The sequence below is a fragment of the Rhincodon typus genome, chromosome 6 (assembly GCF_021869965.1).
Source record: "Rhincodon typus isolate 14 chromosome 6, sRhiTyp1.1, whole genome shotgun sequence".
NCBI classification, from domain to species: domain Eukaryota; kingdom Metazoa; phylum Chordata; class Chondrichthyes; order Orectolobiformes; family Rhincodontidae; genus Rhincodon; species Rhincodon typus.
Window position 1 is genome coordinate 86,159,523 of NC_063337.1, and position 27,977 is coordinate 86,187,499.

The window sequence follows — 27,977 nt, forward strand, 5'->3', positions numbered from 1 at the left end:
CACAATGATGCCACATGCAAACTGGAGGAGAATCACCTCATATTCTGCCTCAGGAGCCTACAGCCCGATGGCCTGAACGTAGAATTCACCAGTTCTAAAATCTCCCCACCCCTGCCTCATCTCACATCCAAATCACCCTCTCATCCCCACCTCCTTGACCTGACACAACCTGTCCATCTTCTTCCTCACCTATTCGCCCTACCCTTCCCATTGAGCATTACCCTCTACCTCCTACCTGCATCCACCTATCAGCACCCACCTACCTTTCCCCAGTCCCACCCATCCTCTTTCTCGCCTCATTGACCTGACACAACCTGTCCATCTTCCTCCCCACCTATCTACCCCACCCTTCCCCCTGACCAATCCCCACCACCCCCTACTTGCCTCCACTTATCACTATACCACCTACCTTCCCCCAGCCTCACTGCTCCTCCCTCTATTTATTTCCCAGCTTTCTTCCCCCTCCCCAGTTCTGAAGAAGGGTCCCGACCTGAAACATCAACTTTGCTGCTCCTCTGATGCTGCCTGGCCTGCTGTGTTCCTGCAGCTCCACATTGTGTTGACTCTGACTCCAGCATCTGCAGTTCTTGCTATCTCCAAGGAACAGTGGAGATGTCTGTTAATGTGATATATGATGAAGTGTATCATTATTTCAGAGCTTGGGTTCAAATTTGAAGGACAAAACATTTTTAGTTTCAGTTCCATGAAAGGCCAGAGGATTCAAAACATTTCCTAGAAGTCATGTGCATTTAGAAAGTTGATCAGCAGGCCATCTGAGTTAATTGTTAACAATTTTTCTCACTGGTGTTTTAGGGATCTAGAGAGAGAATAAGAAAGATGGGGCAGGAGGGTGATGGTGCAGTAGCAGGTTTGTTCAGAGAGACGAGGGCCACAACAGCAGAGGTGTTATTATTAGCAGTATCAACACAGTCAGAGCTGGAAGTAGTAGTCTTATGGTGCTTAGAAGCCAATGGGATGAAAACTGCAGAATCAGAAAACCATGCTGGAGAAGAACCATGCTTCCTACTGCACTGATGGAGACATGATTTTAAGGAATCCATGTTAATCAGTCGTAATGGGTTAACTAAGCAGCTTCTTTCATAGATCTCTGGAAGAAACACTGATTCGAAAAAAAACATTAGCGCTGAGTGAGTGCCCTCAGAAATTTGCCAAAAGAAAACTGATTGTTCAGCTGTGGCTAGCTGAACAATAGCTTGAATGTAAAGATAGGGGAGGCTCTTCACTGAGTTTTGAGTGCCTGTAAGATTTTTGCTGGGATTAAAGAGATGAATCTTTCTGATATTTGTGATGAGACAGTTCCATTAATTCTTATATAGTGTCATACAGTTTCTGTATTTTTTACTATTGTTTCATAAATGTATATATTAAAAGTATGTTGGCAGCTTGTTGTGAATATGTTCAATGACTGATCTACATGGTAAACAAACATAAAATTAAATTTATGGTCTAATTTTGAGTTCTGATTTGTCCAGTATTATCATAAGTTAGGATCATAATAAATGTATTAACGTTCTGAATAAACATGAATATGCAATTTATCCAAAATAAACATTAAACTACATTGAAGTGGTATACTTTAGAGATTTAATGTTGGTTTAAAGGTGTACCAAGCATGAAAATTTAAATTTGTAAAACCACCTTGTATATACCATGTTAATAATGGAGATATGAAAATGTACAATATTAGTAGTCATCCTCAAAATAGGCAATAAAGAATGTCATGATAGCAATCTGGGGCTTAGATAAAAAAATATAGAATCTCTATAGTGCAGAAAGAGGCCATTCAGCCCTTCAAGTCTGCACTGACTCTCCAAAGAGCATCCTACCCTATCCTTGTAACCCTACATTTACCATGGCTAAGCCTACATATCCCTGAATATTATGCGGCAATTTACCATGGCCAATCCCCCAGTCCTGCACATCTTTGGACTGTGGGAGGAAACCGGAGCGCTGGGAGGAAACCCATGCAGACATGAGGAGGATGTGCAAACTTCACACAGATAGTCACCCTAGGCTGGAATCAGACATGGGGTCCTGGCACTGTGAGGGAGCAATGCTAACCACTGAGCCACCACTTTGATTTGACAAGAAAAATATTTTAAAAATCTTAAACTTACCAGCATCTGTCATACGACAAAGAAAATTTGCTTAATATGTTATTGTTGTAAGTTTCCTAAAATAATATAGTTACAATAGTAATGAGGAGAAATAAGCTTGAGTATAGGTGTAGTATATTGACATAAATTTGGAGCAGACCAAGTTGGGGGACAATAAAATAGAGATGTTTCCAATATTAATTGGTTTTGAAAGGGTTAATAATGAGAAACTGTTTCCAGTAGCACAATATTCAGTAATAAGTGGGCATGGAGGTGAGGTATTTGGCCAAAGTAAAACAGAGGTGAAAATTACAAGTTTTAATGATCCAGCAATTGCTGCCTGAAAGGATGGGAGAAGCAGAGGAGGATGGAGACGGTGCTTCAAAGACACTCAGTCAGCTCCCTTTGAAGTGTGGCAGCATGGATATTAATGACTGTGAGGCGCTTGCTGCTATTCCTTTACAGCAGTGACAACTTGTCCATCAAGCTGCATCACACTTTTGAGTCCCAACACCTAAAGGATGAGACAGAACTGTGGTAGAGAAGGAAAGAAAAGGAAGCAAATCCTGCAGTCCAGATCCCACCAAACAGTGGGATGCCCTGCTTCAACTCAAGATCATGGATCAGCCAGCTTAATCACGTAAAGACATGCATCAGAAGCACATGACTCTGAGCAGATTTTATCCTTGATATAAGGTCACCAATTGGGACAACAGGAAGCAAAATCAATAGTCACTGTCAAAAGGGAATTTAGGTAAATAACTGAAGAGAAAAGAAATTTTGGGGATATCGGGAAAGATGGGGAGAGTGGGATTAATTCAATAGCTCTTCCAAATATCCTTTTGCTGTGCTCTGTCATTCTATGATTCTATAACACTTATATTAGAAAGTAACTATAATAATGAAGATCAAAGATCCTTACAGTTGCAGCAACTATCTGGAGGTTTTCCTACTCATCATTTATTGAGATAGCAAAAACAAATACCAGTGCACTCAAGAATTGTAAAAGAAAGAATTAATTTTATATAGCACCAGTCATGACATCATAATGTCTTACAATTAATGAAGTACTTTTGAAGTGCAGTTAATGTTAAAATGCAGGAACTGTGGCAGGTAGCGTTACACACAGCAAGCTTTCACAAAGAGCTACTGACCAAGTTATCTGTTTTTGGAAGTGTTGATTGAACGATAAATATTGATCAGGTCATCCTCATTACCTTCTCTCTTTTTTTCAAAGTCATGTGTATGACATTCTACATGCAGGAAGAAGGCAGGTGAAACCTTGGTTTAACGTTGTATCCGACAAATGATACCTCTGGCAGTGCAGTCCTCCCTCACTGCTGTTACTGGAGACTTAGCTTTGAGTTTTGTGCTCAAATCCTCGAATGAGATTTAAATGCAAAACATTCCGACTCAGAGTGAGCATGCTGCAAATTAAACTGCAGCTGACAATTGCAAGTCGTTTTGTTTATTTATGGATAATCCGTTAATATATTACTTTAATCGTGTTTGACCATCAGAAAATATATTACAATATTGGTGTTCAGTCTTGATTTCATGAGCGTAGTGAAGAGAGCTGTATTTTGAAAATAAAAAATGCCAATGCTTTCTGCTCAATCAAAAGCATTGATTCAATTGCACTCTTATTTTTCAGCATCTTATTTTTCTTTCTCTGGATGATTTGAAATTGATGGTACAATTCACCATTTCCATGGCAGCATAGTTACTAGTTTGACTAATTTATATCTCAGATGGCCAAGAAAATTAACATCATTTATCAGCTATGAAGGATAACTTGCAGGGACGAACGTATTGCACAATCAAAGGGAATTCAAAATACAGAAGCTCGATTTTTAAAAAAACTCCAAAACAACCAAAAAGAAATGCCCAGGTGTGTGTTTAAAATCCATTTGCTTTGAGGGCTCCATTATTCCATAAACACTGGAAGTATTTCTTGAAGCTATATTGTAGCTTTTTGACAATCTATATATCAAGGGTATATTCTATCCATTAAAACCTATGGCTGTGTGTTCAGACAGTTGAATATAAAAAGTAAATAGACAGTTGATATGCTTGCTAAAGTCAGTGGTCTTTTATTGTCAATCTTTTAATACCCCCCTTTTACTTACCACCTTACTGCAAGCCATGAGCTGGGTCACCTAATTGGCTTTTGGTTGAAGGTATCTTTATTTATCACTGTAATAAACCAGAGATATACCGGCACACATGAAATGAGGTCTTGCTCAGTTGGAAACAAATAATGGTGAATGAAAGACAACGCAAAGAAAAGAAGAAAGATCTTACATTTATCTTGAGTATTTCATGCCCTCAGGACACCCCTATGTGCTTTACAACCTAGGGAGCATGATTCTGAGAAATTGAGCTTTTAGAAGCAGTTTATTATATGAAATTCAAAAATGCCTTTTTGGATATATCAGCAATGCTTTGGACAGCTGAGGCTGCTCGGAAACGCATAGGCTGTCAACACTTAAACGCTTCCACATATTCGCAATTGTAGATGATTATTGATCTGAAACAGATTACATGTGTCTAGTAATATTACTTGCAATAAACATGTTGCAACATCAAAGAATCCTGCACATAAATGGAAACTGACAAGGAATGTAACTACGGTGGAGAATCTTATTATTTCTGGCGAGTAATGTCAGAATGTCTATTTTTTTACACTCAATAAACAAATATTATCATTTTATAAAATGCTGTGTCCCCATAAGCCAGAAATGTTTTGCTACTGAGTGCAGTGCTCTATGCTGCCACACTATGATTTATTCAGTGTGTTTCAAAAAAAAAAAATTGGTCTGCTATTTCCTGGAATAGTCTAATTATTAAAGCATGCTCATCCAGTGTAGGCTTCAATGTCAAGCATTAAAAGCTGTCCTTTTAATAATCCGAGAAAATATTTTCAAATGCTCTCATGTCATTACATGTTTAATGTAGATATTCAAGGAAAGAAAATTATATACAGTAGGCACATGTGGTGCTTACCTTTCATGTTGTGCTCATACAAATACATCCCCTGTATATATCCAAACATGTGGAAACGATGCTATCCTGGCATCAGCCAGTATATCTGGCTATTCTGAACCTACGATTCCAAACTGGATGATTCAGGTACCATCCCCATTTTTCTTACTACTCTTAATATTAGAAAATGAAAAAAGTCTTGGCGCAATTGTATAGAATCTTATTGAGAGTATATTTGGGGTACTGTGTACTGTTTTTTCCCTTGCCTAAGGAAGGATACACTTGTCCCAGAAGAAGTGCAATGACAGTTCACTGGACTGATGCCTGGGATGGTGCGACGTTGCTTTGAAGAGTTTAAGGAGATTGGGCCTGTAGTCTCTAGACTTTAAAGGTGTGATCTCATTGAAACATATAACATTCTTAGAAGGCCCATCAAAGTGGGAAGGTTATTCCCCCTGTTGCGGAGTGGTTCGTGGGTTGTGGGGGTTGGTCCACAACCAGTTTCACAAAATGAGGCAAGCCATTTAGGACTGAGATACAGAAGACTTTCTTCATTCACCGAGTGCTCAATCTTTGGAAAACACTTTTCTAGAAGACTGTGGAAGCCCAATCATCGAACATACTCAGGTTGGAGACCAGTTGATTTCTTGATTTTAAAGACATCAAGAGATTTGGGGATAGTGCAGGAAAGTGAAGTTCATGTAAAAGATATACCACCTTCTCACTAGACTGTGTTGCAAGCTTAAGCAACTAAGTCACCTACTCCAGCTCCTATTACCTATGTTTGACTGTTTCAGTGAACCTTTGACTGGAATATTTTAAATGGTTGAGCATCTACAGTTCTGAGAGATACAGATTCATCACCTTTAAAATTATTAATTTTCTGCTCCTACCATGTCCAAATGTCCAATCTTTAATTTTAATGACTATAACGCTGTGTTCTGGACTTCCCAGCTGCAGGAAACATTTCTTTAGCATTTATCCTGTTGAATACTTTGAAGATTTTATGTGTTTCAATCAGATTTGTTCCCATTCTTTTAAACTCTTGGGAATATAAACCCAGTTTGCTCAATATTAGTGAGCATATTGCAATAAAGATTTTTAGAACGGAAGTATACCCTGGAAACAACTACACTAAATTTTGTACATTTTGACGGGTATAACGTAGCTTGTAACCCTTCGTTAATTGACTTTCATTGCAAGTAGCAAATCTGCATTTAAAATGGGAACTGTCTGCCTTGTCAGATTCATGGCTATGCAAAAAACATCAACTGGAATTATACAAATGAAATGGAACTACAGCAAATACTTTCATCATACCGATTCACAGAATAATTTAATCACTCAAGCCATTTGATTAAACCTATTTACTTCTGGCTTTAAAAGTTTTCTGTTAGATGTGATTCTGTTCATCATGTAGAAACATTGTTGGTGAATAAAATAATAGACATGCCTGAAATAACAATGTTATTGCCAGTTATTAAAGAGGTTACCAGTTCTAGACAAAACTAAACAATTACTTTCCACAATTCCCATTAGTAAACTAGAAATAAATTATTCAAAATGATAAGCGAACTTGTCATATTGCTGTCAACTTCTATATCAGGTTTGTCCAACAGCCTGCTTCAGGCCCCATCAATGGGTCCCACCAACCCATCACTGGAGTTTTACATACAGGAATGGAAGTTGAAGATTCTACAAAGAAACATTCTTCCAAACAGAGGTCATTTCTCCCTCATATTGGCAGTAGTGAGCCTATCAAAAGCAAATCCAGGACAGAAGTGGCTTCTGATTGCAAGAGAATGGCCTGTGACAAACTGTGGTAACTTCCTTCAGACTGAGGCCTGCCCTGTTGGAGCAGCAATGAGTCTGCTGATGGAGTGTGAATCATTGAATCTAGTTTAGGGGCGAGGAGAGTGAGGTTAGACTGCACGGTCCGGGATGTCTCCCAGTAGTTGAGGGAGGAAGTATCTGCACGTTACTGACTGGATCTGGGGGCAAGAGGCTTTGAGTTGGGAAGTGAGGCAGGGAAGATGAGGAGAGTGAAAGAGTGAAGGAAGGGTAAGCTTTTATTGTGTATATTTTGAAAGCATTCTATAAATTCTTTTGATATTTTGTAATCATAGTCCTAGCATACAGGCAGCCATGACAGACAGATGAGCTTAGTCACATCAGTCACTGTGATATAGAAAATACTTGGCATTTAAAAGAACTAAATATTTCATTAGCTACAAGATTGAATGGTAAAACTGATTAGATGCTCTATTGTATGACAGTAAGACTTTTGTGGGGGATTATTCTAGGCTCTATATACAGTCGCACTGTAAATATTCATTTTGATTTTCTCAACTTTTTGAGAAAGCTGAAAACAAAAATTTGCTGGAGATCACAGTGGGTCAGGCAGCATCCGTGGAGAGAGAGCAAACTAAAGTCCAGATGACTCTTCATCACAACTGATGTGAAGTACGGAGGGGACAGCATTTATTCTATAGTTGAGGGGGGTGGGTAGTGCTTGGGGAGAAAACATGTGCAGATTAAGTGATCGGAATATGACAATGGCAGAACAATGGTGCGTCTAACTGCCAGGCAGGAAAGAACAGGTAGTTCTGCTGGGGCGGGGGAAAAGGAGAGAGGACATGGTGACAGAGAATACAACCCGTAAAGCTAAAACAAAAGGAAGGAATGGGAGGGAGTTTGCGATCTGAAGGTGCTGAACTCAATATTAAGATGCGAAATATTAGTTTGCTCTCTCTCCACGGATGCTCCCTGACCCACTGTGATATCCAGCATTTTTGTTTTCAGTACAGATTCCAGCATCTGCAGTAATTTCTCCTCCTTTTTGAGAAAGCTTTTGTATTGTCTTCCTTATCTTCAAGTTATCAGGCTCAAAGAACTTGTTGTTTCAATCATTTCCTTTACTGTCACCTTTTCATTTTCCATAAACTGCTTTACAGGTAGCAATTAGAGAGGTCTTTAAGCTCAGCAGAGACTTTAATGGGGTGGTCATAGAGAAGGCATTTACATTTGCAGTAGAGACTGGAAAAAGGCACCATAAATATAAGATAGATACTTAAAAAATCCAACAGGGAATTCAGGGAAACTACCCAGGTAGTGGTTAGAATCTATTGTTCCCACAAGGAGTTGGAGTGAATCCATTGATACATTTAAAGGAAAGCTTGATGAATGCAAGAGGGAAAAAAAAAAGATATGTTTAATGGAGTTTGATGAATTTGAGTAGGAAGAGGCTTATGAGAGCGTTGTGCGCTGACATTCATATGTTGGGTCAAACAGCCTGTTTATATTGTAACTATTCCTTTTCAGGCTAATAGTATATAAAAATACTGTCTCATTTATTTATTAAATCATGAATCACACAGAAGTGGAGGCAAGACTTTCACTGCAACCTGTAAAAGTTGTGTTTAAGTTAATTTCACTAGCTTCAGGAACAAAATGAATCAGTTTTTAGGATAGATATTTAACTTATCACTCAGCATACATACAGTGTTAAGTATCAGTTGGCAGTAACAGAAGCAGCCTGGTTTTCAATCAGGTTTTATTTTCTAAAATGAACAGAGATGAATTTGGGCAAATTTACAATGGTTGAGATAGAATGGTGGCACTCTACTACTTGGGCAGCAAGTTCAAAATCTACTCCTTTTGTTTTTTTTTGTTCAGGAATCCCAGGAATTTTTTTTAACCTAGAGTAAGGAGATACTCCGAATCTCCTGCTCTTTTTCCTTTCCTTCAAAATTGCCCATGCTACCATTGTGTCCAACAGCAGTGCTTATATATTCCCCACATCACCCATGGCAAAATCTACTCTTATGTTTAGAATTGCAACTCGCATTAGTAAAGCTATGCAATTTGGCCAGCTGTAGGATTTAGTGGATATTTTTAGCATGTTTTTTGTTGCCCATCACCCAGAAATAAAAATTGTCGGTAAGTGTGACTAGGTCACAACTTTAAGACTTGGAACACTGGATAATTGAGGTCCTCAAGAATCCAATCAATTCCAAAACCTATTCTCCCCCTGCAAGTATTATCTCTTATTTCAGAAAGTCCCAAGTGCTGAATTACTTAACATTTTGCTGAGTAAGATGCAGGCCATTGCTTCCAGGAATTTGCTTGTGGATTAAACAACACTGAAATCTTCAATTCGGCATAAGAGACAAACAAGATGATTACATTCTAGGGAGAATTACTGCAATTCTCATTGGCAATAGGAGGAAGAACGCTATAAAAGTTATAGTATTTAAACAAGTATGATTTGACTCTGAAATTTTTGGAGGACCTTCTATCCTGTTGTAATAATTCTGATGGGATAGTGATAAACACACAGGAATGTGGAAAAGATTTGGCATAACCTGAGTTAAATTGAGTCTCCTTGGCTTTCCTGAAGTTTTCCCAGGTAAGTTGCTGGAATTGTGGTGGTACTGAGTGGAAGATCCCTGAAATTTCAGCATCTTTATCTTTAACCAATTATCAATGATCATAGTGAATAATGAATAAAAAGCAAAAGAACTGCGGATGCTGTAAAATAGGAACAAAAACAGAAGTTGCTGGAAAAGCTCAGCAGGTCTGGCAGCACCTGTGGAGAAAAAATTCAGACTTAACGTTTCGGGTCCAGTGACCTTTCCTCAGAATGCACATAATGATCCAAATTCGACAGCCTTCTGTGGTAAAGAATTCCACAGATTCACTACCTTCTAAGAGAAGAAATTCGTCCCCATATCTGTCATAAATGTTGACCCTTGATTCTGAAATTATGCCTTCTGGTCCTAGACTCTCCCAGAAGGGGAAACAACCTTTTTGCAACTACTCTGCCAAATCCCCAAGGAATCTAGCATGTTTCAGTAAGGTCACCTCCCAATCTCCTAGATTCCTGTGAGTACATGTCTAATGCACTTAAGCTCTCCTCAAAAGACAGGCCCTCAATACCTGGTACCAGCTGAGTGATCCATCACTGGACAACCAATATATTACCCCAAAACTGTTCACAGTATTCCAGCTGTGGTCTGACTAGTGCCTGGTATAGTTTTAGCAAAACCTCCCTAGTTTAATAATGGATTAACTTTGAAATAAAAGCCAACATTCTGATTAATTTCCTTATTACTCACAACTTGGATATTAGGTTTTTATTATTCATGGATGACGATTCTCAAATCCTTCTGTTCTGTGGCTTTTTTGCAGTCTTTCTCCATTTAAATAATATTCAGCTCCTCTGTTCTTCCTGCCAAAGCACATAAGCTCACATTTTCACACATGATATTCTACCTGCCATGTTTTTACCCACTTGCTTAGCCTGTCTATATCGCTCTGAAGGCTCTTTGTGTTCTCCTCACCATTTGCCTTCCCACTCACTTTTGCATCGTCTTCAAACTTGGCTACAGTACATTCTCTTTCCTCATCCAAGTCATTTATATTGTAAATAATTGTGGCACCATCATTGAGCCCTATACCATTCTAATCGTTACTGATTGCCTTCCTGAAAAGCTCCTAATTTTCCAACTCTCTGTCATTTATTAGTTAGCCAATCTTCTATCCTGTTGAGTTTGGATCATTATGTGCATTCTGAGGAAAGGTCACTGGACCCGAAATGTTAAGTCTGATTTTTTTCTCCACAGGTGCTGCCAGACCTGCTGAGCTTTTCCAGCAACTTCTGTTTTTGTTCCTATTTTACAGCATCCGCAGTTCTTTTGCTTTTTATTCATTATTCGCTATGATCATTGATAATTGGTTAAAGATAAAGGTCCTGAAATTTCAGGGATCTTCCACTCAGTACCACCACAATTCCGGCAACTGACCTGGGAAAACCTCTAACATCATGGGCTCTTATCTTATTAAGTAGTCTAATGTGTGGTACCTTATCAAACCCCTCTTGAAAATCCAAATATATTACATTCATTGCTTCCCCTTTATCTATCCTGTTTGTTCCTCCCTCAAAATTACCCCTTGATGAAGCCAGGGATTTCCAATATTTTGAGTTTTGGAAATCTACCACTGTCATCTTTCTTTCCCAACTTCAGACCTGAAAGATATGCTTTAAAAAGATTGGAATGCAAGTAAGGACTGTTGCTTGTGATCTCTGGACAGCCTCTTGGTATCCTACATCAAAACCTGAGCCTTCAGGTCTTCTTTGCTGTCAGCAACTACCAGCTTTTACTTCAACAAAAGCCCATTCACTGTCAGTTTAAAATGATAGTTGGTGAGATTGGGAACTAACTGCTGAGCACTGGTTGGAAGAGCGTGGGACGGAGGTTTCTCCTCCTCTGTTCACAAATTCTTTCTCCCTTGTTGACTGCTTCAGTTCCTCCAATCACAAGTTCCCTATTTCTTAATCTTACCGCTCTTCCAGAGATTGAATCTATCATTGCATGAGTGAGAGGTGGAGTCTGAATGAATGAATCTGCGAGAGTGAGAGATGGACGTAAGGCCATAAGAGAATGAACATGCCACTGGAGGGTGGTGACTAGTTATTCTAGCCAGTTCCTGTGTTAACGTGCAAAAGCATTTTTGGCTGCTACTTCAGCCAACAATCACTTTGATCAGATGTTCAAAGAGAATCCTGATCTGTTTGACATCCTTCATAATGCAGAAGACAGGAGGTTGAATAAGGAATAAAGGATGAGGCTACAGGTAAGATGAAAGGACAGGTGGGGACAAGAGTCTTTACTGGGCTGGAGTGGAAGTGGAGACTGTTCTGGGCTAGCTGTTGATCTGGATGCTTAGGGCACTCTGTGTTCAGGAACAGTAACCTAGTCTGAGATCATCTTGCCAACGCCCAAGGAATCCTTCCCTCAGTTTAAAAGGATGCTGAGCACAGTCTTTTGAAAATAGACTGAATGGTATTTAAAATTATAGGTGGTTATTGATATACTGGTGGGGAATACGATTGCCCCCTTTCCCAGTATTATTGCAACCTGAAATAGGAATGTTTTGATTTCTTGCAGCATACAATTATAAATTCCAATCATTCTAATGCGCAATATTAATGTCCAGATGTTAATTGTGGAGAAGGCTGGGATGAAAGGAATAGGAGATGAGTCTATGTAAGGCTTAATGTTCACCTGGGTCACCTATTACCTTTGGTCCAGCCCTGAATATGGCGAACCTGAAGTGTCTATGGTATACATTATGGCACAGCTGTTGAGTTCACTGTGGGGAGAAGTGGGCAGTTATTTTCATGTGATGAAAAGTATTAAAGACAAGAGGGATTTTGCATCAGATTGTCCACTATATGTCCATTTGGCCATAGGGACACTTTCATAAATGGCTATTTTATTCGCCCTCTGATGGGGAGGCAATGATCGAGTGATGTTAATGCTACCCTATTAACCCAGAGATCCACATAATATTCTGAGGACCCAGTTCAAATCCCACTATGGCAAATGGTGGAATTTGGATTCAATAAAAAATAATCTGGAATTAAAAGTCAAATGATGACCCATGAAACCATTGCCAATTGTTAAGGGGAAAGCCCACTTAGTTCACAAATGCTCTGTAGAAGGAAACTGTCATGCTTACCTATGGCTCTGGCCCAGAACAATGTAGCTGATTTCAACTGCCCTCTGGGTAATTAGGGATGGGCAATGAATGTTAGCCTAATCAGCAATGACCATGTCCTGTGAATGAATTAAAAAAAAACTCTCTACTCCCGTCAGCAAGATAGTGGCAGGGCCCATCATGGTTGCCATCTGCTTTAGTCAATTGTGGTCTACAGAAAGCTGCTGCCAAGCTCACCTCAAACCTAATTATGACATTTGCATTTCAAAATAGTGTTGTGCAGTCAAAATCCAAAAATGATCTAGACATTAGGATCCCAACCTGCTTTAAAAACTTTGCCCTATGTATCCATTGTTTGACTGATATTCCTCAAAACTTCATTTAGTTTAGTTACTTTATCCCATAAGTAATTTATCTGATATGATATTAAAGAATGTGCTATTTTAGGTGTTATTTATCAGGTTAGATGAAGAAAAACCATCAGTTTTGTCCACAATATTTCTTCTTCGCAGTTGAATAGTACACATTCATTTGCAAGACTAGTACACATTCATTTGCAAGGCTGGCATAAGAAAAATAATCCTTTGGGACTATATTCCAACAAGGAGTCATTGCTTTGCAAGAGCGGAGGGAAATAAACGCATCCTCCTGGGAAAAAGTAATAACTAATTATTTTTGGCTTTTTGCACATCTAAATATGTACAATGTCAACTGAGGCTCAATTGGTAGCAGTGTCACCTCAGAGTTAGAGGGCTGTGTTTTCACGTCCTATTTCAGGACCTGAGCACAAAAATGAAGGCTTACACTGAAGTATAGCACTACGGGAATGCCATACTGGCAAACATGCCAGCTTTCAGATGAAACATTAAGTTGAAGTCATATCTGCTATCTCAAATGGATGTAAGAAGTCCCATGGCATGACTTCTAAGATGTACTTCTTTTTTATCCCTTGTGCCATGACCAATGTTCTTTATCCCTCTTTCAATATTAAAAATAATAGATTATCCAGTGAGGATAATACTGTTGCAGTGAGAGTTTGATCGATGCAAATTTGCTGTTGTGATTCCTAAGATACAACAGCAGCTACAATTTAAAAGTACATGATTAGCTGTAGAGCACTTTGGGATGTTCTGTGGCCATGAGGTGCACTTTATAAAAATCACATTTTTATTTTTTCCTTCTCCACTGGTATTTCAGTCGTTTTCTGAGAGCACCGAAATTCAAGATAAGAAAGCGTACACCTTTTTGATATTTCTGATTTTGTATTTTCACCAATGACATCTGTGGAAATTCTGGGTGTTGTTTGGGGTGCTCATCCTGACAGATATAGAAATCTCGATACATGCCTTTGTAATTTTGGCAGAAAATTAATGGACATGTCAGAAAAATGGACTCTCTGAAACCTTCAACAAAGTGAAGCTGACCAGTCGGCAGTAACATCAAGAAAATTGCAGATCTCCCTTCATTGCTATCAAACGTCAGGGGCGTTATATTACATTTTACGCTGGGACAACAAAGGTGAAGCTAGATGGGTGTCACAATGCCATAACATGTAGGAAACAGTTATTGCCAGTGAATTTCCCTATTCTAGATAATTATGGCTTACCATCCAATTAAGGTGGCCACTCAACATTTGGATGGGAAATATTCCAAAACTATTAAATTAATAACAAGGCTTCAGAAGCTGTGCTAACATGGTGGAAGAGAAGCCACAGAGCAACCTGAAGTTGCAGCTCCACCAAAACCTGTGGGGAGATTCTGGAAACCTGCTTGGTATATTGGCTCTCCTGGTCAGTCAGCAGAAGGCCATGCCCCCAGGAAGTGGAAAACTTCAGTCTATCTCTGACAATAGGCTGTAATGTTGCATTGACTTCCTTCAATTGGGTATTTGGCATTGTTGCATGAGTGTGCCAGCTCACTGTTCTTCGCTGTAGGTTGCTGTCACCATCCTGCTTAAGTATAGGAAACCACAGAACATGTTTGGTCTAGCGTGGCAGAAGAAAACAATTTCCTTTTTAACTGAGAGCCTCTTGATGTTAACAGAGTATAATGTGATGCCTGTTAGCATTTAATTACAGGTTACATCAATATAATAAGCAGTTTTAGAGGCTTTGTGAAGGACCAGATGTGATGTTTATTCCTTCAAGAGCAAGGTTATTCTGCCCAGAAGTACATATATCGTCAAAGTGGGTGGCTCCTAAGGCGATCCTCGGTATTAACACTTTCAGACTTATCCATCAGCCATTGACAGGCTGATAGCCCTCCAACCATTGATCCCATCACAAGGAATAAGAACTGGGGCAGGATGGTGCAGACAGTATCCCAAATAATGTGGGAATTTGGGAAATGCTCAGATAGTGTTTTAATAAGTGTTCGTAAAATTGAGTTGAACCGCAAACTGAGTTCCGTGTCTCTTTGTCCACCTCATCAAAAAGAACACTTGGGTAAAGTGTTTTGAATACATAAACTGGTTAAAGTGTCCAAAGCACAGACGACATTGGTCTTCCTGGTGATTCCCACATACACTGAAAGAATTAAACTCCTGTACCACTAATCTCCATTCTTTCACTGGGCTTGGCAGAATGTGTCAGTGGTGCAGTATTATAGCACTCATGAATGTTTGCAAATACTTATAAATAAAATTAAAGCATCTAAGTTAACCAATTCTGGTCAGAATTATTTTGTTTTTTTTATGGAAATAGCAAAGGACATCAAGTGTACCTTTAAATCCCGAATTTTAGTACTGCATGTAAACCAGCTGTTTTTTTCTTTTTGCAAGTCACAAGGATTGATTTAGAGCTGCAATTATGTTTGATTATGCCCATTCAGTACTTAATAAAAAAAAACATTGTTATGAAAAACTATCTTTCCCATCTATGGGTGCAGGAAGAAATTATTTGTATTTTTGGTGGAATATTTGATGTTAATGTCCCTTGGCTTCTTGGAATTCAATTGAGATGTTTAGAATCAAAAAAGGGAGCAACTTACTGCTGCTGAATACTCATTGAGCTTATCTCTTTCATCTTGAAACGATAGACAGAAGCATAACATTGACATTGATTCCTATTATGGGCTACGGACTGAAGATCTTTCTGAGGAAGAATTTTGTATTGTCGTGGCCACTCATTCTGCACATAAATTGTCACAATCAGATGCAAACAGTGAGTTGTCTGAAGATGGGCCACAGCTGTTGACTTTCTAATTATTACCCTTAGACAAGCTTCAATGGAACTTCATTGCATCTTACACTCTCAGACAGACATAGTAGCTATTCTCTGTTTCTTTTCATGGACGAAGATTATTGCTCTGTGCCAAATATCACAACAGGACATCAAATAGTTGTAGCAAACATCAGTCTGTTCTCCATTTGGCCTAGTATGAATCAAAGAATCTGATTTCATCCTGTAATTGACTGTTAGCGTCATGTCAGGAGCACATGAGATGCTCCTAAGCAGTAACTGAATAAAAAAGTTTATAGGCATTGCTTTACTGCCCCACTTACCTACTGGAAAACTGAGAAAACACAAGAAACTAGTATATAGTAGGCTGTTGATATATATCTTTGCAATGCCAGAGCTTAAGGAAAAGAGACTTTGTGCATTTGGAGTGCTCCTACACATCCTTGACATGTGAGATACAGCTGAGCTTTTGCAGCACTGAGAAATGGTTCCAAAATTTAACAGAACTAGCCTCATGATCCCGGAATTAAGAAGTATCATAGCCTGGAGAAGCCCTTGCACCAAGTTGCACAATGGAAAAGGAAGCCAAGGCTTATCAGACTGCAGAGTTGAAGCTGAGGTTGGTCAGAAGCAGGGTAGAACAAGCAACAGGGACCAAGGTGGATTCCATTGGTGGACTTTTCGCCACTATATGGGATTGAGTTCAAAAACACTAAAGTGCCATAAGATATGCTGCTGCCTGATGTGCTATGTTGAACAATGTCCAACAAATTAAATCCCATCATGGAATTAGAGATTTTGATCCTGACAAGAGCCTGAATTCACTTTGAACCAGACCAAGCCACCTCAAAATATATTCAGAAGGTAGTCTATACCCTAATTTCTACTTATTTTAAAGGTAGTTGTAAAGCATTGTGTGCTGGATACAATTCAATTGATCAAACTGCCAGGCCTGAAACAAAACACACTTTATTCATACACCATAATTAAAATACAAACAAAATAAAAATAAAAGAGTTGACTTAATTGTAACTCTATCGAAATGCTTAACAAAATAATATATATGTTAGGTACTACTAATTAACTGTTCCAAATATAGTAACAGCCCTTAAACACACCCTTGCCAAAAGTAAATCCAGCAAAATAGATCGTCTCACATGCAATTCCAGCAGCAGGAAGAGATCCCCAGCTTTTAGCTGTAACAGAGAGAGGAATAAGAGCTTCCACATCCAGCTTCAAGACTCTAGCAACCACTAATGGAGGCTAAAACTGAAAAAAAAGGACCCTGGGTCTGTGGGAGCTAGACTCCACCCATTCAGGCTGTTTCCATTGCTCCAACTTTAAAACAAAAACCCAAAGCCTCACAAGCTGTTTATTGCCTTTGGAGCAGACCACTCAGCAATTCTGTTTCAACCTTTCTTCATAAAAAAATACCAGAATAAAATACATATCTTAAGGGCACAGTATTGTCACATAATAGAGGGCTGGTACTATCTATCCTGCCTGATATTTCAATGCTCGTGATCTGTATCAAAGCTCAGAGACCTCCTTCATGCTTGATTGAATTGTTTTCTGACTCAGTAACCTGAGACTTTCAAGACATTGTGGTCACCTGGTTTCTTGTGAAAAAAGCTAAAGTTCCCTTAGTATTTGTCTGTGAGGGAATTACTCTCAGCTCCCTTTGAGTTGTTGCCCTTTTAAGGGTTAGGACTCTTCACCTGATGAAGGAGCAGCACTTTGAAAGCTTGTGATTTCAAACAAACCAGTTGGACTATAACCTGGTGTGATGTGACTTCTGACTTTGTCCACCCCAGTCCAACACCAGCACTTCCACATCATGGATACTAAACACTGTATAGCTGTAGGTTATAGTAGTGTTTACAGGTGAACTGTTGACAGTTAGAGCTTTAGTTAGCAAAAAAACATTGATTGGTCTATGAGCTAGCAACTAGTTATCAATGACAGAGGCTTTCTTCTTGCCAACAACCATGTGATTAGTTCTCAGGATACTGAACAGGTTGGGTCTCAGAACAAGATGCAAAGAAATGATCAGATCTCCACCAGTTCAAGAGATGTCTCTCTGTTCTTTGCAGTCAAAATCCACTTTAAACTCAAAGAAAATCAATTCATCTTTCCTTCAGCTGTGACCTTTTAATTGGTCAGTCATAGATCTTTTATAAGTGAATCAGCCACCCTGTCCCACTTGTAAACCAGTGGAAGAAGCATTTGGAAAAGGAAAGCTAAGAAAGAGCCTTCTGGTCAGCAAGAAACAACTCTCCAGATTTTATGAACTGAAATACATTTCCAGTTTTCTTCCATCCGTGTGTGTGTGTGTTTGCACACGACGTATCTGTGTTTATATAAAGCGGAGTTTATAAAGAAATTAGACATTTTAATAGTGTTATATGCAAATGGTTTGTATTTGTTTACCTGTAGCTAGAATCTAACTACTTGTAATAAATAGCATTTTTTGTTAAACACTAAAACCTTTCTATCAATCAGAGTCTAAAAATCAGAAAAGTTGGGAAATTTTGCACATATCTAAAATCTTTAACTTTTGCAATGATTCTGGGAATAATGGGGCTTGATTTCCAGTGTGCTGCCCAATGAGTCATGACATTACACCCCGAGTTAGATACACAGAGAGGGCTGGTAGGCTAGTTAGTTCTGGCCCCCAGCCTGCCTCTGCGTTCCTGCATCCAAGCACATAAACTAACCCCTGTCATATTGGGAAACTGGAGGCTGAATGGAAAATTCTAGGCATCTTCCTTGTAATGAGCACATCAAGCTCCTAGTGAGCCTATAGGTTACTGTTCTTTTGGGGATGAGTAGCCCTGCAGACCTTCAATCTGCCTTTGCAAAAAATGGTCGGCATGCCTGTTAGCATTGGAAGTTTCAGGCTCTATCTATCTCAGTTTCTATCCTTGGTGGGGCCCAAAATTTTAGTTAACAACTCTTATTCTGTTGCAAACTGCACCCCACTGACAAAGGCAAGCTCTCAAGCATGTCTTTGTTTTGTCCTCATGCATGGGACACTATTGCACAAACAAACTAGTGTTTGCCAATCATTTCATGTTGATTTTTGCCTGAATGCTCAGATCTAAACTGAAGCATGGGAAATGTGACTATTCCAGGTAGATTCAAGGAGAACAAACACTAGCTTCACTCCCAGAGTGTGCAATTTAAAAGCACACTTAGTCATTTACTTGTCAAATTTCCACCTAATACTTATAAGTATTCTTCATGAAAATTTAACATATTTTGGCCTTAGCTACAGCCAAAGTAACACAAATAAACATTGACATCCAGGCAAGGTATAGTACATCATATATCCACCAACAATGTGTGTAGGTAAATGATAGAATTTAACAAAATATCTTAATTTCCCATGTAATGATATTTAGTAACTTAAGCAAAAGCTGATAAATGATTTACCACAATTATTAGTGCATCTACAAAACAAACATTGACAGTCACCATTAATCATTTTCTTTGTGTTAACATTTTGATATCACGTTTTTTTTGGTGCTAAGAATTGATAATGTTGTCATGAGAAAAATAAGTACCACCTCAAAAATATCGCAACTTAATAAATTATGTTTCAAGAGCCTAGTCTATCACAGCAAGTAATCCCTCATAATGTGAGGCAGATGCCTCTGTTACATTAACTGACACATAATCATTTTTGTAAAGTGCTTTTGAATTCACAGCTAGTTCTTTCATGGAGGTTACAAAGTTTTACTGCAATATATGTTGACTAAATTAGACAGAGCGTAATATCTGGACTGTGGTAAGTAGGAACTGGGGACTAAAGGCCAAAACATCAGCATGGAGTATCCAAAGACCTGAAGCAGATTTAGTCTGAGGCAACTATGGCTAGCCTTTGTTTAAAGAGTTTATATCGCAAACACCACTGTGTCGTCTGTCAAGCTATTTGTTTTTTAATCTGGATGAGAAATAGATCGATCGGCAGACATCTGAACCATAATTTTAAAATTTGCTTGGAGAAGAATCTCATTTATTTACAGACCAAATCCATTAGCGCAGTAGCAGGCCATGCAGCCCCTCAAACCAGTTAAGTCATGTGTAAAGTGCTCTGGAGCATAACTTTTAAGACAAATGGAAAATTCAGATTGAACAGTTATTGTTTGTCCAGATTCACACTGACTTTAAGGCTTATGTTTGTTAGACATTTGTGGCAATGACAATTAGACACTTGTTCATTTCCTCTTATAGAATCCCTACAGTGCAGAAGCAGACCATTTGAGCCATACCAACCCTCCAAAGAGCATCTCACCCTGACCCATCCTGCTACCCTATCCCTGTCAAGCCTACACTTCCCATGGCCACTCCACCTAACCTGCATATTTTTGAACACTGGAAGGAAACTGATGTACCTGAAGGAAACCTACACAAACACAAGGAAAACATGCAAATTCCACACAGGCAGTCACCCATGGCTGGATTTGAACCCAAGTCCCTGGCATTGTGAGGCGGCAGTGCTAATCCACTGAGCCACCCGCCACCCCATGTTATAAATATCATTCCAGCATTACTTCTTACATCAGAGGATATAAGAATCAGTTCTGCAGTATTGTCTATTTTTGATTTAACTAATCTAGTTTATATGGTCTGTGATTGACTTTAAATCACTGTAATTTTAATTTGCTCAATAACTGAAGTTTAGATAATTTTACACTGTGACCTGATTGCTGAAAGAACGATTTCTAGAGGAAGTAATGAGGTTACCAATAGCCATTTAGAGAGAGACAATCTTTTATATTGCTTACTATGCTCTGTTGCTGTTGAAACATGAAGCAATTTTCTCTCGAAGAAATACTGCCATGGAGATAAAAAGAGGCTTAATGATAAAGACATTCTGTGAGTTAAAGCAGGTAGGCTTGATAAGATTCCAAGGAATAGATTGTACTCATTTCCATATATTCTGTGTTGAAGGCCGTTGGCATGTATTGATTTTTTTTTTAATATTGGCTTCCTTAAGCCTGCTATCAGCAGAAAGCGTGATTAAAGCTATAAAATCTCTGGCACTTCATCAACAACACATTTCTCCCTTTGTGGTCCACAGGCTGACAGTGACTAGCCATCCCCTGATGCCACACAGTGATTTGGAAGCAGGCAGCTCTGAGGAGCTCTTCCAGGCTGTAAACCATGCAGAGCAAACCTTTTGTAAGATGGAGATCTATCTGAAGCAGCAGCAGCTATGTGATGTCATCTTGATTGCTGGAAACCGAAAGATACCTGCTCATAGGTAGGGCATCTATACATTTGTCCTGTTTAAAGCACTCCGAGTGATTTAAAACTGATCTCTTTGTTATAAAAGAAGCTTCTACTCAGGAACGCCTTGGCATTCTTTGAAAATACTGAGTGGAATACCCATCTTCATTAAACTCCAGCTCAAAAGTATATCGCCTTCAGCCGAGGAAAGATAATTAGTCTGTAATTAACGAGGGAATTGATATGGTGCAGTGCTGTTTGGTCTCCTTAACTAAAGAAATTACCCTGGGAGGGAGGGCAATGATAAATCACTGGATTGGATTATCCAATAATGAGAGATAATGTATAGTGGGCCTATTTTCCATTGAGTTTCATGTTTTATAATCCATTCATGGGTTGTGGGCAGCACTAACTGGGCCAGCAATTATTGGTCATCCCTACTTGCTCTTCAAAAGATGGTGGTGAGCTGCCTTCTTGAACCATTGCATTCCGTTTGCTGTACTAACACACCCACCCTCTTCCCCCCAAAAATGAAGGTGTTATGGAGGGAGTTCCAATGTAAGAGAGATTGTTTAATAGAAACAGAACATTGTTGATTCTGTGGGTGCTGAAATATGTGTTCTCCTGGTGGGGTGGGGGAAATCTAGAACATGTGTTCATAATCTCAGAACAAGGGCTGACTCATTCAGAACTAAAATTTGGAAAGATTTCTTTATTCAAGAAGGTGTGAATCCTTGGAGTTTTCTACCCAAGAGACCTGTGGATGCTTAATCATCAAGCATATACAATGCTTATTGAGCAGAGATCAACAGAATTCTGGGTACTGAGTGGATCAGTCGGAATGGGGATTGGGTGAGAAAATGAAGTTGAAGTAGAACATCAGCCACATTTTTGGGAAATAGTGGAACTGGCTCAAAAGATCAACTGGCCTATTCCAGCTCCTACATCTTATGGTCTTAACTTCTGTGAATGAACAAGTTCTCTGAGGAAGGTCAAATTCTAACTTCTTTCCAGATTCAAACATTGGGATGCTAAGCTGAATGCATGCTTGAAATTGTATTGAACAGTCTTGCGGAAAAAAAAAACGTTTCATTTATTGTGATTAATAGTTCATTCCTAATTGTCTAAAAGTAATGTTTGCCACACAGCAAGAAGCAATATTTTACCAACTTTATTTTTGTTTTTGTGACAATATGTATATGTTATATACATCATAAAGTATCACAATTTTCATGTATTGAACTCACTCAGTTGAAGGTGGAAGCTGAGAAAATGGAACATATACAAATGGCCCCAAATGAACAAAGAACAATGGAGAGGCCAATGTCCACATTTAATGATTGAGACGAAGATCTGGAATCATTATTAATTAGTTCAAAAACTGTGATTGAAATTACTTCTTTTAATTGAGCACAGAAGCATTTTTCTTCCACTTGACTTTTCAATTATTACTAATTATTTTATCACCAATAATTTGTTTTACATCTCAATTTTAATATGCTTATTGTGTGAAGGAACGGTTTTTGCTTCATTAACATAGCAAGTTTTGTTTGCTCCAGTAAAGGAAGTGTAGGCAACATACTCTACTGGAAGCAAAGCAAAAATACTGGAATTGGTCTGCAGCCAACTAAAGATAAAGGATTTACAACTTTCCACTCATTTTGCAGTCTCGCTGTCAGGTGGAGAAATATATTTTACGTACTTCAAGACAATTGTTGCTATATTTCATTTTTTTATTGAAACAATTTAGAAACATTATTCATGGATAATCAGCTATTATAAAAGGGCTAAACATGGCAGGTTGTAATAGTTGAGGAAGCATGCTTACTATCTGTGTGAGATTCCCTGTGCAGTATTTCACAAAAGGAAGTCGAAATAGACCATGTTTCTACATTTATAAATACTGGAATGTAAAGTGGCCTCTACACACACTAAGCTTTTATGTACACTGAAGTCATTAATAATTTTACTACTTACACACCTGCACTAATGGAATCTCATGCAATTTTGTTTTAAAAATACCTACAGCAAATGCATGATTGTGAGATCTGCAACAAATTACATGTGTGGAAATAATGATTAGATATCATGCAGAGGTGAAATATTTCTGTGCTCAATTTGAAACACATTTTAATTGCAGTATTTACTGTTTAATTAATATCTTTATAATGAACACATCTTTTGGGGTAAAGAAGTTTAACTTATTGCAATTAATAGTTAATGCCTAATTGCGTAAAATGTGTTTCACATACAGAAAGAAACACTATTTTACCAACTTTATATTTGTTTTTGTGACAATGTGTATATGTTATATACATTATAGAATATAACAATTTTCATGTATCCAATTACCCAAAGTTAACAGTGGAAGCTGAGAAAATGGAACAAATAGCAAATAGTCGCAAGTGGCCAAAGGGCAATGGAATGGCGAATGTCCATATTTAATGATTAAGATTAAGATCTGGAGTCATTATTAATTAGTTCAAAAATTGTGATTGAAATTTTTTTTTTATAATTGAGCACAGAAGCATTTTTCTTCCACTTGGCTTTCCAGTTATTAGTAATGGTTTTATCATCAATAATTTGTTTTACATCTCAATTTTAAAATTAAGTGTGAAGGAGTGGTTGTTGCTTCATCAACACAGTGAGGGATAGTATAATAATGCTGACTCCTTGACATATAAGAGGTAAGATAAATTTGCCATAGTCCTACCAGATCATAGCACTGGTCTTGCTTTGACGGGGAGGACTCAGAAGAGATTATTAATGTTTCCAGAACAAGTAGTAGGAAAGAGAGTCTGGAAAGAGTCAGGAATCTAACTTCAGGCACAACAGATAAGGGGACAGCTATGACAAGGGGAAAAGATGCAATGTTCAAGAATGTCTCTACTTGATGAAGGGTGTACACCTGAAACGTCGACTTTCCTGCTCCTCTGATACTGCCTGACCCGCTGTATTCCTCCAGCTCCACACTGTGTTGACAATGTCTCTACTTCCTCAGGAGGCTAAGGAAATTTGGCATGTCCACAAGGACTCTTTCCAATTTTTATAGATGCACCATAGGAAACATTCTATCCGGATGCATGACAGCTTGGTTTGGCAACTGCTCTTCCCAAGATTGAAGAAACTACAGAGAGTTGTGAACATAGCCCAGCCCATCACGCCTTCTATCCATTGACTGCATCTATACATCCTCGTGCCTTGGGAAAACAACCAACATAACCAAAGACTCCTCCCACCCCGGTTATACTCCATTGGGCTGAAGATATAAAATTTTGAATACGTGTACAAATAGATTCAAGAACAGCTTCTTCCCTGCTGCTATTAGACTTTTGGATGGACCTGTCAAATTTTAAATTTACCGTTGATCTCATTCTCTGCACACTTTCTCTGCAGCTGTAACACCATTTTCTTCACTCTGTTCTATTACCCTGATGCACTTTGTATGGTATGGTCTGTCTGTACTGCCCGCAAAAAAAACTTTTCACTGTACCTAGGTACATGTAACAATAATAAATCAAATCAAATTAAATCAAATCAAATTATACGAAATCAATTTAGGACTAATGGTGTTGTACATAAATAAATGCTGTATACTAAATAAGATAAATGAACTTGTAGCACAGACTGAAATTTGTGGGTTCGATGTTGTGGGCATCACAGAGACTTTGCTGTAAGGGAATCAGAGCTGGGAACTAAAATATCCAAGGATATGCATCTATCAAAAAGACAGGCAGATGAGCAGAAGGGTTGGGGTTGCTTTGTTTGTAAAAATATTAAATAAATAGCAAGAAGTGAGGTAGAATCGAACGATGTAGAATCTGTGTGCGTAGAGTTGAGGAACCGCAAAGGAAAAAGATGCTGATGGGAATTATGTACAGGCCCCTTAGCAGTAGTCATGATGTGGAGCAGAAATAAAGTATTGATAGAAAGAGCCTGCAAGAAAGGCACTTTCACAAGAATCATTGAGGACTTCACTATGCACATGGACTGGGAATTTCAGATTTGTAGCAGAGTTCAAGAAAAGGAATTTGTGGCATGTTTTGAAGATGTTTTATTGAAGCAACTTGTGGTAGACCCACTAGAGAATAGGCATTTTTGGATTTGCTGATGTATAATGAGGTAGACTTGATTAGGGAGCTTGAGGTGAAAGAACCTCCATGGGGCAGTGATCACAATATAATAGAATTCATCCTGCAGTTTGAGAGGAAGAAGCTGGGTTCAGATGTAATGGTATTATAACTAAATAAAGGTAACTACAAAGACATGACAGAGCAGTTGGCCAGGGTTGAATGGAAGGGGAGCCTATCAGGGAAGACAATGGAACAGCAATGGCAGGACTTTCAAGGGTAATTCAGGAGGCAAAGCAGAAATTCATCCCAAGGAAGAAGGAACACACTAAGGGAGGACAGGGCAAACATGACTGACAAGGGAAGTCAGGAACAGCATAAAAGCAAAAGAAGAAAACATGCAACGTGGTGTAGGAAGCAAGAGGATTGGGAAGCCTTTAAAACTAGCAGAGGATAACTGATTTATTTACATATATAAAAGATAAGAGAAAGGAAACAGTGGATGTTGGGCCACTGAAAAATGAGACTGGAGAAGTAGTAATCGGGAACAAAAACATTGTGAGGAACTGAATAGGTAATTTGTATCAGTTTTCACAGTGAAAGACACCAACAGCAGACCAGAACTTCAGGAGAGTCAGAGGGCAGAGATGAGTGTAGTGGCCCCCACTAACGTGAAGGTGCTGTAGAAGCAGAAAAGTTTGAAAGTGAATAAATCACCCAGATCAGATGGACTGCACACCAGAGATTGCTGAGGAGATTGTAGAGGCATTGGTGGTGATCTTTCAAGAGACATTGGGGTTATGTTTGTGTTCAGTTCTTCCTAGAATCTCTGATACAGAAGCTACCCAGTTCATTCTCAGTGATATGATCCATACATTGTTAGAATGCAACCTGGCTGGCTGATACTACAAATGGTGTTCTAATGAAATAGTATGTGCTGAAAGGTGCTCTAAAGGTTTTTCAGTACCTATGACTGTAAAGGATGTATAGGTCAATATCCATATACTGCATCTCTCTTAGAAAATACTTGACACTTGAGAAATTGGTATTAAGCTCTTCCAGGTTGGAATCTTGAGTGGCCATATATTTAGGAGAATATTTAGTCTTCTTTCTTCAAAACAGAGGGAATTGCAGCAGTCAGTATAATGCTTAACTTTGCATCAGTCTTTGTGGTGGAAGACACCATTGCATACCAGAACTTCAGGAGGGTCAGGAGGTAGAGGTGAGCATTATGGCCATCACTAAAGAGAAGGTGCTGGGGAAACTGAAAGGACTGAAGGTGGATAAATCACTCTGACAAGTTGGATTAAACCCCAGAGTTTTGAAGGAGATAGCTGAGGAGATTGTAGAGGCATTGGTGGTGACCTTTCAGGAATCACTGAAGTCAGGGAAGATCTCAGAGGACTGGAAAGTGGCTAATGTAACACCCCTGCCTAAGAAGGAAGAGAGGCAGAGAATCAGAAATTATACATCAGTAAGCCTAACGTTGGTCATTACAGTCCATTATTAAGGATGAGGTTGCGGAGTACTTGGAAGTGCATTGTAAAAAAGAGCTGAGTCAGCAAAACTTTGTGTGTGGGTCAAGAGGGGTCATACCCAACAAGATGTTGGAATTCTTTGAGGAGGTACCAAGCAAGTTAGATTAAGGAGAGCCAGTGGACATGATACATTTGGATTTACAGCAGGCCTTTGACAAGATGCTGCACAGAATGCTGTTCAATAAGATATAAGCCCATGGTGTTAGGGGCAAGGTATTGGCATGGATAGAGGATTGGCTAATTGGCAGAAGGCAGAAAGTGGGGGAAAAAGTGTCTTAATCAGAATGGTAGCCAGTGATTAGTGGAGTTCTGCAGGGGTCAGTATTGGAACTATGACTATTCATGCTATACCTTAACATCTGGCCAAAAGAACTGAGGACATTGATGATAAGTTTGCAGATGACACAAAGATAGATGAAGGAACAGGTAGTGTTGAGGAAGCAGGAAAGCAGCAGAAGGACTTGAGTTGGCGGGGAGAGTGAGCAAAGAAATGGCAAATGGAATATAATCATAGAACGCTCCAAAAACGATCCTATCCAGACCCACTCCCCTCTCCCGCTCATCCCTATTACCCTGTATTCCCATACACATCCCTGGACAATTTAACATTACCACCCCACCTGACCTGCACATGTTTGGATTGTGGGAGGAAACCAGAGCACCTAAAAAATCCTGCACAGACGGAGGGAAAATGTGCAAACTCCACACAGACAGTCATTTGAGGCTGGAATTGAATCTGGGTCCTTATCTATCTCAGGAAGCATTGTTAACCACTGAGCCACCATGCCATCCTAAGTTTCTCATGGAAGCTTACAATGAGGGAAAGTGTGAGGTTATGTACTTTGGTGGGAAGAATAGAGGCATAGAATATTTTCTCAATGGGAAACGGCTTCAGAAATCTGAAGCACAAAGCAACTTGGGAATCTGAGTTCAGGATTCTCTTAAGGTTAACATGCAGCTTCAGTGGGCAGATGGGAAGGCAAATGCAATGTTAGCATTCATTTCAAGAGGGCTAGAGTAGAAGAGCAGAGATGTACAGCTGAAGCTGTATAAGGTTCTTGGTTATACAATATTTGGAATATCATGAGCAGTTTTGGGCCCCCTATATAAGGAAGGATATGCTGGCATTGGAGAGGCTCCAGGAGAGTTTTATAAGAATGAAGGTCTTCACGGGAATGAAGAGCTTGTCACATGAGGAGCAGTTGACCACTCTGGGTCTGTACTCAATGGAGTTTATAAGGCTGAGGGGAGATCTTATTGAGAGCAAAAACAAAAACAAAGTTGCTGGAAAAGCTCAGCAGGCCTGGAAGCATCTGTGAAGGAGAAAACAGAGTTAACGTTTTGGGTCCG

The 27,977-nt window shown here is 39.0% G+C and overlaps 1 protein-coding gene across 1 annotated transcript in view; it reads left to right on the top strand.

The window, feature by feature from the left end:
• The window catches only part of LOC109934869 (kelch-like protein 1), a 353,701-nt gene that overhangs the window by 98,412 nt on the left and 227,312 nt on the right, over positions 1-27,977 (top strand). The window contains exon 2 of the mRNA XM_048598407.1: positions 20,871-21,053. Coding sequence (XP_048454364.1) covers positions 20,871-21,053 — 183 coding nt within the window. The remainder of the gene's footprint in view (positions 1-20,870; positions 21,054-27,977) is intronic.